The sequence below is a fragment of the Lycium barbarum genome, chromosome 2 (assembly GCF_019175385.1).
Source record: "Lycium barbarum isolate Lr01 chromosome 2, ASM1917538v2, whole genome shotgun sequence".
NCBI classification, from domain to species: domain Eukaryota; kingdom Viridiplantae; phylum Streptophyta; class Magnoliopsida; order Solanales; family Solanaceae; genus Lycium; species Lycium barbarum.
Window position 1 is genome coordinate 16,526,122 of NC_083338.1, and position 17,680 is coordinate 16,543,801.

General features: G+C 35.2%; 1 protein-coding gene across 1 annotated transcript; it reads right to left on the reverse strand.

Moving 5' to 3' along the window:
• Nucleotides 1–5,394: 5,394 nt before the first annotated feature.
• Nucleotides 5,395–7,831, reverse strand: LOC132628396 (uncharacterized). Its single transcript, XM_060344178.1, has 7 exons — nucleotides 7,637–7,831; nucleotides 7,324–7,561; nucleotides 6,934–7,263; nucleotides 6,798–6,877; nucleotides 6,391–6,516; nucleotides 6,033–6,132; nucleotides 5,395–5,885 (listed from the first exon to the last, which is right to left on the reverse strand). Exons 1-7 carry the CDS (start codon nucleotides 7,829–7,831, stop codon nucleotides 5,395–5,397), a joined length of 1,560 nt encoding a protein of 519 aa, XP_060200161.1.
• Nucleotides 7,832–17,680: the final 9,849 nt, after the last annotated feature.

The following is a 17,680-nucleotide window of genomic DNA, read 5'->3' on the forward strand; positions in this document are numbered from 1 at the left end:
GTAAGGAATTTGGGAAAATTTCTTTCTTGAAAGTTGTAGATATTTGAAATACTTTTCCAACGGTATATTATAGAGGTCAAATAGACATCTGTGCAAAAATTTAAGCCCATTTTACTAAAACAGTGTCTGTCGATTTACGGTGGAATCTACGGGCGTTAAAAAATTATACGGGCCGTAGATTTGGGCCGTAAAACTGGTCCAGAAAGCCCAAATCACTGTATTTGATTTATGGTGGGATCTAAGGACCGTAAAACTTTTACAGGCCGTAAAATGGGGGCGTAAAACAGGTCCGACAGCAGTTTTAAAACTTCGTTTCAAAGCTTTTTCACTTCATTCTTCACATTCCTAAGCCCTAGAACGGGCTCTTACCCTCTCCCATCATCAAGAACACCAAGGTAAGCCTACTCTAATCATTCCAAGTCAATTCTAATATATATCCTTGTAATCTAAACAAGAAATCATCATTCCTAACCTAGGGTTTTCAAGAAAACCCATCTCAAGGTTCAAGAATTCAAGATTTTGGAAATCTTCTTCAAAGTTCAAGTCGTTAATTCAAGTTTTGGAGCATTATCAGGTATGTAGGGTTGCTATCTATGGGTGGGAACATCATTGTTCTTCCCCACGCCTCTTCTTCCATAAAAGTATGAATCTTTACGAAAACTAGAGTTTTTAACCATGTTCATGATAACCCTAGGTCCATATCCCATGATTATATTATGTATTGAATTATTATTAATTCTTCATTGAGTTCTTGATATTTCATTATGATTATTGAGAATCCGTCCGAAATCCATGAAAACCCATACTTTGCATCTCATGGGTTCCTACATGCAAGTTATGATCATTATGTTATTTTCAAGAAAACACTCTACATGATTTACACGTTTTCATGAAAGTATATTATGTAACTATGATGTTCAAACCCATGTTTTGCAAGCTATTTGATATGAAACCGTGTTTATGTTATATCACTTCAGAACATGCTTACAAGTTATTTCATGACACCATGTTACAAGTCATTTCATGAAACCATGTTACAAGTTAATTTCATGAAATCATGATTACAAGTTATTTCATGAAAATCATGGGCTTATTAGCCAACTATATCATGTTCATGTTTTTGGGAGTTGCTTAGTTAACCGAGAAGGCTCAGTAAAGCCTGAAACTACGTAGCCACCGTAGGATAAGGGTTGTCAGCAAGGAGGCAACACTTTCATTATGAAGTTTGGATCCTTACATGCTTATTATTATTATTATTATTATTTAATTCTCATATCCCTGGTAAGGTGTGAGTGTTCTGCTAGTAGGACGCAAGTACCAGATCATGTTGTCGGTTATATTATAACACTCCCCACATTACAAGCAGTTATATATATATATATATATATATACATACATGTATTTCTATTGATTTACTGTTTTCAGACTTTACTCCCGCTTCATGCTCATGTTCAGGTTATATTCAGTTTTAGTTCATGTCTTATACCTATATTATATATATATATATATATATATATATATATATATATATATATATGTAATTATGTCCATGTCAGATACTCATGTTCATGACCAGGTTTCAGTTTCAGTTTCAGCCCTTATCATTTTATTTCATGTCCCATGCTTTACATACTAGTACATTCAATGTGTTGATGTCCCCTTTTTATTGCCCGGGGGCTTGCATTTCACGATGCAGGTACTGATTTACAGGACGACACATCTGCTCAGTAGGACAGCATTCGTATCAGCTTATTGGTGAGCCTCATCTCATTCGGGGTTTAGTCAACTCTTTATTTTATGATTAGCTATGCATCTAAGGTATGCTGGGGGCCTTGTCCCAGCGAGCATGTTTTCCATGTTCATACTTATGTTAGAGGTTTCATAGACTAAACAAGTCAGTTATGTCATGTCACACTTTCGAAGTCGTATAGCCATTTTGGATAATTCATGTTATTTCCGCACTCATATTTAAACAAGTATTTTGATTAAGTATTATGACTTATTGCATTTTATAAAGGCTCATCATGCATTCACATTATATTCCGATCACGTTATGCCTCATGATGATTCAGCAAGCCCTGTGATTTTCTCAGTCATATGCAGTAAGGCACCAAGTGCCGTGTTTCACCCAGGCCATGGTTCGGGACGTGACAAAGGATGAGTCATTTTAGTAACGGGCGATAACATAAATGGGCCAAACTATTGACAAGTGGCATAAATGAGCGGGTAATTCATAGAATTGCCCTTATTTTTGGGTGGTCTTTAAATTTTTCCCATTATATTTATGGTATTTAAATTTTTCCCCTCATATTTGTGGTCTTTAAGTTTGCCCTTCGCTTGGATACCTGAGGTTCTGGGTTCAAACCCCTGCTCAGGTATAAAATAAAAAAAAAATTGGCAAGGAATTGGGGGGAGTGTATGCCGGATCCGGCATACAGTCCTTAAGTAAAAACTAAAGTTATGCCGGAGGGGGCATAACTTTCCTTAAGGCACAGTTTAGTTATGCCTTATGGGGCAGAACTTTTCCTTAAGGAAATATGCCTTATGGGGCAAACTTTTAATTAAGGCATAACCAAAAGTATGCCCAGTATGCCCCATAAGGCAGAACTTTTCCTTAAGGCATAGACTTTGCCTTATAAGGCAAACTTTTAGTTATGTCTTAAGGAAAAGTTCCGTCTTATGGGGCATACTTTTAGTTATGTCTTATGGGGCACATTTTTAGTTAAGGCATAACTAAAAGAATGCCCCATAAGGCGAAACTTTTACTTAAGGCATAACTAAAAGTTTGTCTTGAAAAGTAAAATAAAATAAAATATATGCCTTAAAGCAAAGTCTTCTCCTTCTGGCATAACTTTAGTTTTTCCTTAAGGACTGTATGCCGGATCTGGCATACACTCCCCCCAGCCCTGGCTTGTGAATTTTTTTTTATGCCTGAACAGAGGTTCGAACCCAAAACCTCGGGTATCCAAGTGAAGGGCAAAACTTAAAGACCACAAATATGAGGGACAAAATTTAAAGACCACCCCAAAAGAAGGGCAATCCTCACAAAAAAATGCAAATGAGCCATTTTTGATAGTTCGATGGCATATTTGAGACTTTTCCGTAGAAAATATATCAAGTACATGAGAGATGAATATCATACACAGTTTAATTCATCAAAACATATCGCGTGGATACAGTTTATAAATACATCCATGAGTGGCAAGTCAAGTACAAAATTTAATTTATCAAAGCAAGGAAGAAGCACCAAGTACTTAGAACATATTTAGGATCTTTCTAAAGCTTCTCGAGTGTCAAATTATTTCATGATTTCAATGTCGATATCTCTAGTCTCATATTCATATGTGATGTATACATTCGGGATGCCATCTGCAAGGCCTGACATACTCTCCCCATCAAATAGGCTATGGTACACCAGGGTACAAAACCCACAGGCCCCGTTATCCCCTTGATCGGATGAGCAATGGTTCATCGGCGTGTTAGAACCTATGGGCCCGATCATCTTCTCGACTGGATGAGAAATGATACACTGGGGTATAAAACCCACGGGTATGATCATCCCCCCGACCGGATAAGCAAATCAGTATCAAAATTTTGTAAAAATCTTGTTTACTTTTAATTTCTCAAGTCATGGCCTTTTGCCGAATCCCTTTCACTAAATCAAGTTTACAGTTTCACTTGTATGTTGAGATCAAAAGAGCGATTCAGCAATTCCATCAAACAGTATGCTATGAATTTGTAATCAATAAGTCATACGACATCAAGTATATAATATAGTATGTCGTACAATAACCGCAAGAATCGTGTAAACAACTTTAAATAGTTTTATAACTTTCAAGATTAGTCTTTTATGCCAATCATCTTCTTAATCCCAATCAAGGAGTAAACCATGCAAGCTTGTCTCACACGTGCATGAAATCTCATTTACATTATCATTCGAGTTCAAAAATAAATTTGAAAGCACATAAGCAACTAGAAGGGCTCCAGTAGCTCAAAGTAGTCTTTACATTACCAACTATTAGCTCCAAATGTCAAAGAACGAGTCGAACAACCCCAAACAACGTCAATCTAGCATAATATAACCAACTCACATTAATTGGTATTTGTTAACATTCAATCAACTCAAACATTATCCGTCTAAGACTTAGACTCTAGCTAAACGTTTCAAAACGATCAATCCCAACTTTTTAAGCCCTAAAATTGTGTTATAAAACTTAATAATCAATCAGAAAGTAAATATTGAAGTCATTAGGATCACCAAACATCTTAATAAGATGCAAAATTTCACTATTCATCTTCTTATCTTTCAAGAGCCCTAGTAATAATACCCATTTCATGAACTAGTGAGAAAGCTCAATCAAATGGTGATTTCTACTTCTCACAATATCCCACATACCTATTCTGTAGTTGTATCCAAGTATGGGGTAGAAAACTTACCTCTTTCAAACCAAGCCCTGACTTGAGTTCTTATGGGTGAAAATCCCGTTGGAATCTAGCTAATCCAAATGTGTAATAATAATGTAGATGTTAACTAAGTTTAGGTAACACAATATTGGTAGGAACTTACTTGGATTTCTCAAGATGAGCTTTGACGAAGAAAGTTCTTGGAAGAACTCACGCTTTGCCCGATCGGATTTGGCTATCTACATTCGACAATATAGCAGGTGGAATTTGGCCCTTCTTGCTGGCGCTATAGTGTGTGACGTGCACCTTGAAATAGCCCTATTACATATAAATGAGAGTTGGGAAGGACCAACAAGGACGAACAAGGGCAAATATGTAATTTTGAAGTTTATGCATACACGTGTACTGTTTTTTCTTTAATCCCACTTATTGAACGCCTTTTTGATCATCTAATTCCATCACCTTATAGGATTCTACTACTATTGTCCCTTCCTTTCTCACTCACCTTCTTTATATGCACAATTGTTGATTTCTCTTTGGCCCAAATTAAACTGTGCTTGTGGAGCAAACCTCGATAAGCTACTCTTGACTATCCACCTGGGGTCCTTCGATCCACCTGGGGTCCTTCGATGCTTCAGCATAGTTTTTTGGTTTTGTAACCTCTAAAAAGGTAGTGAGATAAGATTGATACTTTGGTGTAAGTCCTGTATAGGATATGTAGTTTGCTATGGAGTACTAAGTATTTTAGTTTGTGTTTGGTGTAATGAAGTCCTTCATCCATATAGGAGGTTGTTTAGACCTTTCAGATTTTCTAGTTGGTATTGTTCTTACTATTTGGTGCTGACTAGTCTGATTTATAGTAGTATCTTGGTTTGAGACACCTTGGTTTTGGCTAGTTTGGATTTGAGTATTTTTCTAAGAAATTAGATTTGAGGTGTGCACGTTTGTAGGATTTGAATTGCTGTGACTAGTTTGGATTTGAGTAGTTGCTTAAGAAGTTGTGTTTGAAGGATAATCTGGTGTTGGAATTTGAGTTGTTTGGTCTGATGTTGGTTCTGCATGTATGTGTGAGTTGTTTGAACCATCAGACTGACTAGGTAAGCCAGTTGTATCTTTATATAAGAAACTATCTTGATGAGAAATGTGCTCAGTGTCATAGGCCATTTCGTGCACAAAGATTGGTGTTTCATCTGTTTTCCATTTGAAAGGAAACTCATTTTCCCTAAAGCTTACATCCCTGTTTAGTAGGAACACTTTGTTGCTCAAGTCATACACTATATAGACTTTTTGAACCTTTGAGTACCCTATCATGACACATGTTTTGACTCTTGACTGCAATTTATCAGCTACTGTTAAATCCTTGGCATAACACAGACAACCTATCACCTTAAGATGTGAAATATATGGTTTTATTTTGTACAACCTCTCATAAGGTGTCATTCCAATAGTAGATGATGGTAATCTATTCATGATATATACTGCTGTTTGCACACACACTCCTCATAATTTAAGAGGAATATTAGCTTGTGGCCTAATTGCTCTTGTAATTTCCAATATGTGTTTGTGTTTTCTCTCAGCCACACCATTTTGTTGTGGTGTATAGGCACAAGATCTTTGATGAACTATACCTGATTCTAGAAACATCTTACTGCAGACTTCATTCACAAACTTTGTACCATTATCAGACCTTACTACCTTGACAAACTTGTTGAATTGAGTTTTGACAAACTGTAAGAAATAATGCAGCACAACACACACATATGATTTCATCTTAAGCAAATAAATCCAAGTCATTCTGGTAAAGTCATCTACTATGGTCAAGAAATATTTGTGTCCATCAAATGTTTGAACTTTATAAGGACCCCACATATCTAAATGAATGAGATCAAAACTATTTGTACTTCTGATACAACTAGTAGGAAAAGAAAGTCTATATTGTTTGGCACAAGGACACACATTACATTTTTTTAGAGTATTTACTATTACATTAGCTTGTGCAGTAATCAATTTGCTCAAAATACTACTAGATGTGTGTCCAAATCTTAAATTCCACAACTTTATTTCTTCTTCAGGAATTGTAGTAGTTTCTCTAGCAGTCAGTCCCAACTTCAGCTGTCCATCAGCAAGTTCAGCAGTTGACTTATTCAGTAATATATACAGACCATCTTGGATTTAACTAATATCTTTCACCCTCCCATCGTAAGATCCTGAAACAAGCAGAAATCAGGGTAGAAAGTGGCTGCACAACCTAGTTCTCTGGTCAACTTGGCAACTGACATTAAGTTGTACTTAAACTGAGGTAAGTAAAACACATTATTCAAGGTATTTCTGTCTAATATTATGTTTCAACTAGTATGGGTAACACTCAACATCTCTCCATTAGGTAGATGTACTTTCTCGTTAGTGGCTTTAATCACTGAGGCTTTATCTAACAACTCCACATCAGACACCATATGATTTGTTGCCCCAGAGTCTATGTCCATTGTTTCAAAATGCTAGAAACTAGTAAAGCTTTATGACTACTAATACCTGCTGCATTTGCAGAAGATTGAGCTTGAGCAGCATCTGAGGACTGAAGTTGATTAACATTTTGATTCAGCAGCTTCACTATTTGTTCATATTGACACCTTGAGAACATAGGTGCTCCTCTAACTTGCATCTGGTTCACCATTTCTGCACCTTGTCTGGCATTCATTACTGCAGCCTTGTCATGCACTTCATTTTGCTTATCCAGTTTTGTAGGTTCATACTCTTGATATGCAACATCAGCATACACATTATAAGCAGAGTGCTCCTTTCTTTTGGACTTAAAACCAGGTGGATATCCAACTACCTTATAGTAGTTTTCTTTGGTATGCCCTTTCAATTTACAGATCTCACAGTACAAATTATTATAGTTTCTTTTGAACTTTTAAGGACCTGCCCTTGAGTACATTGTTGTAGGATCATGACTAGACCCATCATTGTGGCCAAAACTAGTTTGCATAGCACCTAACAACCCTACAGACTTAGCAGATATAGATTTTTGGTTCTCATCCCCAGAGATCATAGCATATGCTTTGTTCATAGAAGGCAGTGGTGACATAAGAAGTATCTGCCTTCTTGCCTCCATATAGTTCTCATTTAATCCCATCAAGAATTGATATAACTTTTGCCTCTGCAGATATTCTACAAAGTCTTTAGATTTATTACAGTTGCACCCTGGTGGAGAAACTAAATCCTAATATTCTACCCATAAGTTCTTGAGTCTTGTATAGTATTCAGAAACTGTAGAAGTTCCTTGACTAAGGGTTGCTATCTCTCTGTGTAAATTGTAAGTTCTTGACCCATCAATCTTGGCAAACCTTTCTTTTAGATCCTCCCAAACCTCATAAGCAGTTTCAGCATATACCATACCACTAAGAATACTACTAGATACAGTGTTCATTATCTAAGATTGCACAATGGTATTCACCCTATCCCATTGATCCCATAGTTCCTCTCCATAATTTTCTCTTTTACAAGATCCATTCACAAACACAAATTTGTTTCGACCTAACAATGCTAACCTCATTAACCTACTCCACAGAGAATAATTGTCACCAGTCAATTGTAGTGAGATTAGAGATATACCACTTACATCTGAGGATTGAAGATACAAGGGCTGGTTATGATCAAGAACACCACCAGTTCCAGTAGCTATTGATTGACTGTCATTGTTGTTCACATTTTCAGTTCGAGGGATTCCATTAACTTGTTCTGGTATTGAACCAATTCAATTAGCACCAGTCATCTTGAGTTAACCAATTTTAAAACTTGATAGACACAATATTCTTGAGGATATATTCTTTGTTCAAGAACTGGACAGGACTGTAACTTTTAGAAGCTGGATTTTTGAGTTTAATTTTGCGGAAGAATTTGATGAATCTGATCGAACAACTGAGTTATTACTAACAGCTCTGATACCGTGAAGAAGTTTGTGATTTAGGAAGAATGAAGAAAAGAATAATATTCAATATTGAAGAAAACAAGAATAGAAGGAAGAAGGTAGTTTTAGAGAGAGGATTTTATCTTCTTTCATTGATATTATATGATGAAGTTATCATATACAATACATGTTGATGTATATATATAGAAGATTAAATCACTAACTAATCCCTCTAATCTAGCCCATATTCAGTTCACTAATCTGTGAACCTAACTGCCTCCTTAACTAACTTTAGGAAGAGTTAATAACTAACTTCCTGATTTCCAGAATTTACACTTTGACCCCTGATCTTTCTTCTTTGTTCTGTTCAACATAATATTTTACAAATGACAATTTGGGTGTACGAACACCACTTAAAATAATTGTACCAAAAGAAACATAAATTGCACTTTTTTTCCCTTTTTGGTCGGAATAGACGGAGTTGAAGAGGACAGCTATGGTAGTTTAGGAATTTCCACGTCTGTCTTCGAAGTTACCGGTATGTCGTATGTGTAATTTTTGTTCTCTTTCATATTCCTAAACTAAATGCCAAAATACCCTTTTCAGGAACTGAGTGTTGTATCTCAGCGGAAATAAATAATCATGTGGATTGTTTTGGTCAATTAGGTTGTAATCCATGATAAGAAGTGCACTCGAAGGTAATGGTCTCTTTTCCATCTCCATTAGGGTAGGTGCAGTTATACTCACCAAAACCTTATTCATTAGTTTATTCATGAATTATAATATGCTATACAACTTTTTTTGCTTGAATAGCGAATTATGGACTAATTAATATTGGATTACCGAAATTTCTTACAGTGTAGTATTATGGTGCTATAAATATGGGTAATTAAAAAATATAGAATTGTGGGAATACAACTAAAATGTTGAAGCTATAGCTTTTAAAATTTGTAGGATAGAATGAGAGAGTGGTCACTAGAGAGATGGCAATCTGGAATTTAGTGACTTAATGACAAACCTGATAATCAATAATTTAACGATTAAGCACCACATGAGCTTTTGATGGTATGGAAAATGTCATTTGTGTTTCTCTACAAATCAGTAGTCTGAGACTCCTAAATTGTAGTGTTTTGTTAAACTCTTAACTCCCTGTTTGTAGAGGATTTTCAATGTTACTCTTGCTTCTTGCTTTTGAGTCGGAGCTTGATGGATAGCGAAGTGGTCCATGAAGGTTAAATAAGATATGTGTTAAGAAAGCAGAGTTATCAAGCCTACTAAACTTCATGTATCTCATTCTTGTGGTGCTTCGACGGTTTAAACTTAAGCAGGCCGAAAGGAGGAATGCAGTATTACGTATAAACACCTCATATGAATGAAGTGATTTTCTATGCCTTATCATCGGCTGTATTGAATTTGGCCTCATGAATAAAACTTGGATAAGATGAGAGACTTGGCCTTTCCAGTACTAAGATCCACAGCAGGGGAGGAATATATGACGAGCGAAAAGAACAAAGGCCAGCAAAAGGGATCTGGCACTTCTTAAGAGAACAAAATGTTGGCTTCTGTAGAATCCCATGTTCAAATGAATTCACAATTGTTCTAGATACTTCTGAAAACAAGTATAGCTCCTGGTTGGGTGCACTTACATAATTACATTTCTGCTAGCAATGGGAGGATTTAGGTAATTTGGGATATTAATCAGTTTACAGTTACAACTATAAGAGAGGAAGAGCAGCTGATTCATTGCCAAGTACAAAATAGTACCAATATTGACCATCACATAACTGTCATCTATAGTCTTAATAATATCGACCAGAGGAAAACATTATGGGGATAGCTTAAAGACACTTCTCAAGGTCTTAATACACCATGGCTTATATGTGGGGATTTCTATGCTTTATTGTACCCCCAGGAAAGGTTGAGTAATAATCCTGTGCAATTTGCTGACACTAGAGATTTTGCAGATTGTTTGCAAGACATCCACCTCAATGAGTTGCCATGGAAAGGAGACTACAGTACTTAGACTAACAAGCAATATGGAAGTGACAGAGTTTGTAGCAGATTAGACAGAGCCTTGGGCAACTATGAATGGATGATGACTTGGGGACAAGTGACCTTAGAGTATGAACTGCCTGGAATCTCATACCACACACCTATGTTGTTGACCTTAACTACTCTTCAAAGGAATATCAAGGTTCCTTTTAGATTCGTCAATATCTAGGCTGAACACCAAGATTTTCAAAAATTAGTACAAGAACACTGAGAGCAGACCTGGGTGCCAAGGAAGATGGAGAAGGTTTGGTTGAAGCTAAAATCACTAAAGCCTAACTTGAAAAGGCTGAACATCAATGAATTTAAGTTTGTAGGGCAGAAAATAGAGAATGCAAGGATTGTATTAGCAGATATTCAAACTGAAATGAGAACCCAATGGACTGATAGCTTGCAGAATCAGGAAAAAAGCACCATACAGGACCTGGAAAAGTGATCTCAAGTGGAAGAAAGTGCTCTTAGGCAAAAATCTGGGGCAAAGTGGTTTAAACTGGGGGGTAATAATTCTAAATACTTTTCAGCTGTCCTGAAAGAAAGAAACCAAAGGAAGAAAATATCTACACTTACCTCCTTGAATGGACACATCTTGACTGAACCTACAGAGATTAAGGAAGAGGTGATAAGTTTCTACAAAAGTCTGATGGGGTCAACTACTCCAAATTTGCCTGCAGTTAACAAAACGTCTATGCCGAGGGGGCCTGTTTTGTCTCAACAACAAAGACTTATGCTATGTACACCTGTCAGTGAAGCTGAAATTATAGCAAGTCTGAAGGCTATTGGAGATGACAAAGCTCCAGGAATTGATGGTTACAATGCAGTCCTCTTCAAAATATCCTGGGACACTGTGAAACAAGATGTAATGGAAGTTGTTCTAGATTTCTTCAACCAAGGTACAATGTACAAACCTATTAATTGCACCTTTATTACCTTAATCCCTAAAATTGAGCACCCTACTACTATAAGAGAGTACAGACTTATTGCTTACTGCATTGTTATGTACAAGTTGATATCTAAGATTCTGGCTAATAGGATGCAAAAAGTGATAAGTAGTGTAATCTGTGAGGCTCAGGCTGGGTTCATTCCTGGTAGAAAACTGGGTGACAATATTGTACTAGCTCATGAGTTAGTTCAAGGTTACAATAGAAAGCATGTTTCTCCTAGGCGCATGATTAAAATAGATCTACAAAAGGCATATGACTCCATAGAATGGATGTATCTAAAAAAGGTCATGGAGGAACTTGGCTTTCCTACAAAATATACCACTTGGGTCCTAGAGTGTGTTTCTACTGTTAGCTATAGTATCATTATTAATGGAGAACCCACTTTACCATTTGAAGCTGCTAGAGGTCTAAGGCAAGGTGACCCTATGTCACCTTTCCTTTTTTCTATTGGTATGGAATACCTTAGCAAGATGCTCAATGGCCTCAAAGAGATTAGGGAGTTCTAGTTTCACCCTAAGTGTGCAAAGCTGGGATTGAGTCACTTGTGTTTTGCATATGACCTGCTATTGTTCACTAGAGGTGACATGTCTTCTGTTTGCTTAATGCATAAATACTTTACTATATATCTCCCAAGCTTCTGGGCTTCAAGCAAATTTGGGGAAAAGTTTAGTTTACTTTGATGGGGTAAAACAGGCTAACCAGGAAAGCATACTTAGTCATTTGGGATACTCTCGTGGCACACTCCCCTTCAAATACTTAGGTGTGCCCCTCTCTACCTAAAAATTCTCCCTTATACAATGGAAACCCCTCTTGACAAGGATAATAGCTAGGATTTCATCTTAGACAGCTAGGAAATTGTCTTATGCTGGGAGAATGCAGCTTATTAAATCATTTCTTTTTGGTATGCAAGCCTTTTGGGCCCAGTTGTTTATATTTCCTACTAAGGTCCTGAAGTTTCTAGAGGCTCACTGTAGGAGTTACTTATGGTCTGGGTCTGGTACTATCACTAAAAAAGCTCTTGTAGCATAGGAGAGAGTCTGCATGACCAAGAGTGTAGGTGGCTTGAATATCACTAATTTTTACTTGTGGAATAGAGCAGCAATAGCTAAACAATCGTGGGATATTGAGCACAAGCAAGATAACCTGTGGATTAGATGGATCCACACATACTATATAAAGAACCTATCTCTCCAAAGTGTACCAGTCCCAAAACAAGCTTGTTGGACGATGAGGAAGATGTTTGAAGCTAGGGAACTAGTTAATCAGTTGCAGCTTAATCCAAGTAAAAGTTTGATCAGGAAGATTTATTATCATTCTCTGCATACCAGCTCCCCTGCTTCTTGGAAATGCATGGTGTTCCAAAATGCAGCTAGACCAAAAGCACTCTTCATCACTTGGCTGCACTTGATGGGCAAGCTGCTCACTACTGACAGGCTAGAGAAATGGGGAATTGACGTGGAGTCTAAATGCAGTTTATGCTAGACAAATGATGAAACTAGAGAGCACCTCTTTGTGCAATGTGACTACACTAGAGCTTTGTGGGACAAGGTATTACAGTGGATGCAAATGCAACCTTATCCTCCAGCTAATTGGGAGCAGCATCAACAATGGCTGATTACTATGACAAAAGGCAGATCTCTGAAGGCTCAAGCTATCTAGATGTTATGCACAGAAGTTATTCATGCCATATGGATTGAGAGGAACATCAGAATCTTTGAGAAACAAAGCAGAAGTTGGGACAGAGTAGCAAAAGATATAGTTTATGTATTATGTGTTAGAGCTTCTCCTAGAGTAAGCATTACACAATCTCCAAGATGATTTTTTTGAAAAACAAAATAGTTAAAAAGGGTTTATTCAATGAAAAGATAAATCCTTTTTATACTAGAGTTCGAGCTAAGGGTTCTGGTGATTCCTCGGGGAAGGCGTTAAGACAACCCAATATTAAGAATCTATAGAATACGATTGACCTTCGAGCCTGCATGTGTGATTTGTAATTATTTGCTTAACGAAATTCTGTATCACTAATTGTCAATTTTGAGTGATGCAAAATAGGTTCTTTTCTTTCTATTTTGTCTTCAAAATCCATTTTTTGTTTTAGATTTCTGGAAAAAAAAAATCAATAGGAAATAGCTGATTAAAATTTCAGCATTTATTTCACAATCTTATATTCTAGCCTAGCTTCTTATGTTTATAGCCAGTTTGGCCAAGCTTATTTTTCCCCAAAAGTATTTATTTTTTCAATAAGTGCTTATTTTAAAAAAAGTGAAGTGTTTGGCCAAACTTTTGTAAGAAAATAAGGGGTTCTGGGGAGCAGCAGAAACAGTTTTTCAGAAGCTAAAAAAATAGCATTTGTCCAAAAACATTTTATTGAAAAGTACTTTTGCGAAAAATACACATAGAAGCACTTTTTAAAAGCTTGGTCAAACACTAATTGCTGCTCAAAAGTACTTTTTTAATTAACTGGCCAAACATAAACTGCTTTTAGCGAAAAGTACTTTTTTGAAAAGTACTTTTTAAAATAAGCTATTTTTGTACTGCTAGCAAGATGTGTATAACTTGCTACTGATTTGTAATGTTCAGCATTGGTGATTAATGGAAAGTTTAATTACCAAAAAAAAAAAAAAAGGTGGTTTAGTGACTTTTATGTTAGCATACCCAAAGTTAAGTAATTTTTGTGTTAGAAAGATAATTAAGTGACTTTTATGAAAACAAAGTGATAGTTACGTGACCATCCATGAAATTTACCCTGTCTAAACCTAGCTTAATGTGATAGAAAAAAAGGCGTGAAAAATACCAAGAGTTCTATCTCTAGTATATCTAATCGTATATTGCACATGTACATATATTTTAGAAATGAGGGTTAACAGTAATTACAAAAATTAATAAGTATATTTTTTATAGTGGATTGTTAGAGCACCCGTTATGAGTGGACTCCAATTCCCATAAGATAAAATAACCTTTTTTTTTTTAAAACAAATCAAATAGCGAACAAAATTTCCATTCTAACTACTATTTAAAGTCCAAATATAAGTGGATAGTAACAATTCAATTGTACGTGAAGAAAACAGCACTAAAGTTCTTTGATCAAACCGAATTAAACGATAAGTGTGACAGCCTAAATCGCAGAAAAACTGCACCTTGGCATATTAATTCGGTTTGCTTCTTTACGCGTACATTTTTTCTAGAGAACTATTCAATTTTTGACAGCTCAAAGTAAAATAACAAAAAAAAAAAATCTTAACCTAACTCATAAAATACCATATATCCCCCCCCCCCCCCCCCCCCCAATTTTTTTTTTTTAAAGAACAAAATGGCTAATGATTCCTTCTTTTTGCTTCGTGGTTCTCTTTGTTTTTTATTTTGCTTATCCCTCTGACCAAAGATACTACACGGTACATTTGCCCGCATAATTTAATAAAATTGAGAACCGTTAATACTGGTGACCGTCACAAGAAATCTCATGTCTAGGCAAAATGTATTCTATGCTAGTAGTTTGAAAAGAGAAAATACAAAAGTCTTACAACTGTAATCAGGTGTCTTTGACTACTTAGTATTTCTACATAGGCTAAGTTTAGCATGAAAAATTATTTTTTCCGTAATTGAATTTTGTTTCTAGTGGGGGTGTTGTAGGAATAGATGGGTACATCTTTTGAAGTTAGTTTCTTGCATGGAACACTATTTGGTTGCTTGAAAAGTGAAGAAGATAGATCTAAAACTCCATTGAAGCGCTTAATCATAACTTCAAAATTCAGATTTCTGAAATTAGAGTTTTTTACGGAATCGACCATATATCAATTCTCTTTTTATTTGAAGGTGTTGACTACATCCCAATTTTCATCGGTGAGTACGGAGCATGCAACTTGCGGTATGTGATTTTCCTCATAGCCACCAGTATTGAACCTCTGGTTTTTTGGAATCATTATTCTGCATTTATCATCCTTTTTTCTTTTAATAACCATTATTTATTTATAAAATATTCAGAAAATTCTTCTTTTATACAGCGTATGGTGATATACCGTTAACTTTAACTCTATCAAACGGGTTTGTTGCTTAAAGGCACCTAGGGCCCAGGGGCAGTGCTAGCTTGTAATTTATGGGTTCACATGAACCCAGTAGAGCTTCTGGTCAGACCATGTGTGTGTGTATATATATATATAGTGTTGTTTGGCCTGTGCTTAGCCCCGTCCCAAGCTACATTTAAATTTAAATTTGCATTTCTTTTTTTTATTGTTTTAATGTTTTTTTTCTACTCTTTCTTTTTGTGTTGTTTTTGTATTATCATATCAATTGTAAAGGTAGTGTGACAATTTTTCAATGTTACTAAGATATTTAATTATATTAAAAAAAACAACATTTTTTGAGTATATTTAGACTTCCTTTTTATTTTCAAACAAATTAATGCATGAATCAACGCCTTTCTCCCTTTTATTTAACTAAATTTTTTGAGAAATCTTTACTAATCCAAATTGAGTTTTACCTTACATTAAATTTCAACTCAATGTTTTTAGTTAAACTTATATTGGCTAACCCATTTTTTTGAAGAAAAAAAATGATTACAATATTCAAGTAATATAAAAAATATTTAGCGGTACAAATTGTTGTATAATGACATCAATGAAGTTAAATTATAAATAAAGATAGTATTTAAAATTAAATAATTAAAATTCTTTATACAGCGAAATGCTTTAGACATTTCTTCAAATTAAACCATACAAATGGAACTGGAAAGTTAATGAAATTATTTGTTTTTCTTACTTTAATCTTTCCTTTTCTTTAAAAATATTGTAGTTTGTTTTCTTAATGAACTATCATAATTTCTTAAACGCGTATAGAGTTTTCGTATTTCATGTTTATCTAACTATTTGTATTTAATTATATAAAGGGTAAATACATAAACCCCCACCCCCCAACGTATAGCTAGATTAATTATGACGCATCCAACCTTTGCGGGCGACCTATTACCCGCCCCTCCCCCCCCCCCCCCCCTCCCCAGTCTTAATTTTTCAGTATTTTAGTACCATTTTCGACTGACGTGGCAAAAATAAAATTATGGCGAGTCACTGACAGTGACGTGGTAGTGAAAAGACGGGGGGGGGGGGGGGGGGGTGTAATAGGTCGCCCGCAAAGATTGGGTGCGTCATAATTAATCTGGCTATACGTTGTGGGGGGGGGGGGTGTTATGTATTAATCCTTATATAAAACATTGATTATCTCATCTTTTGTAAAACATTTTCAATATCAAAAAAATGTGAAAATGATTACTCTCGTTTTCAATTTTTATTTATTTATTTATTTATTTATTTATTTATTATTATCATTATTATTATTATTATTATTATTATTATTATTATTATTATTATTTTGAGAGCTACAATATTTCTTTAATTACTTTTTCCAAACAATTTTAGCTATATATGAAAAATAATTTTTAGTTAATAATTAAGCATGTATTAAGGTATATAACTTTTTTACTTGTCTATAATTTTTATAGAAAAATAATAATTTGAAACAAGTTTAATAATCATTTCCACATAAAAAAAAGACAGTAAACTTTTGGATCAATTTTAAATTTGGTTGAATTAATAATCTTTTGTAGTCTCACTATCACCTTTCCACATTATCTCTCCTTCTAGCATTTTATTAGCCCACATAATTATTCAAATTTACCAAAATGGGTAAGAGCTTACAAGGTAAGTAAACCTTAAAATGGACAAAATATTTCATGTGAGGACTACAAAATTTTGAAATCCTCCCTTATATATATATATATATATCTTCTAAATATCTATAAATATTTGACTACAACTCAATTACTTATAATATATATTAAATTTAAGATTGTCGTATATTTCACCCATATCAAATCCTGGATCCGCATCGGTTGGATGTTTACTACTGCAACATTTATTATCAGACAACTTCATCAATGTGGGACACTTGATAAAGTTGTGGAGAAGACTTGCTAGAGTCCTCTCGACATAATCAACAAGTCTTCGAGTCAAGCAGTCAACATCTACATGCATAATCTTTGTAAAACTTAGCATTAATCCTCAACTATTATACAGTTCTTAATAACTATATATACATATTGCATGGCCTAGAAAACAAATACAAGCAAGCAGCTACGTGACACACATACTTTTCAATTCCTAGTCTAAAACACTGCACACCATGAAAGTGTTAGCAATATGTCACGATTTAATACCGTCGTGATGGCACCCACACTAACCCCTCTGGTGGGCAAATCATTCCCTTAACAATTACTGTCACAATCCAAAATCCCAAGTCATGATGGCACTAGTCCCACCATACTAGTAAGCCAACACAACCATAATTAAAATGAAATCTAAGAGCGGAAATAAAGCATACAAGTCATTTC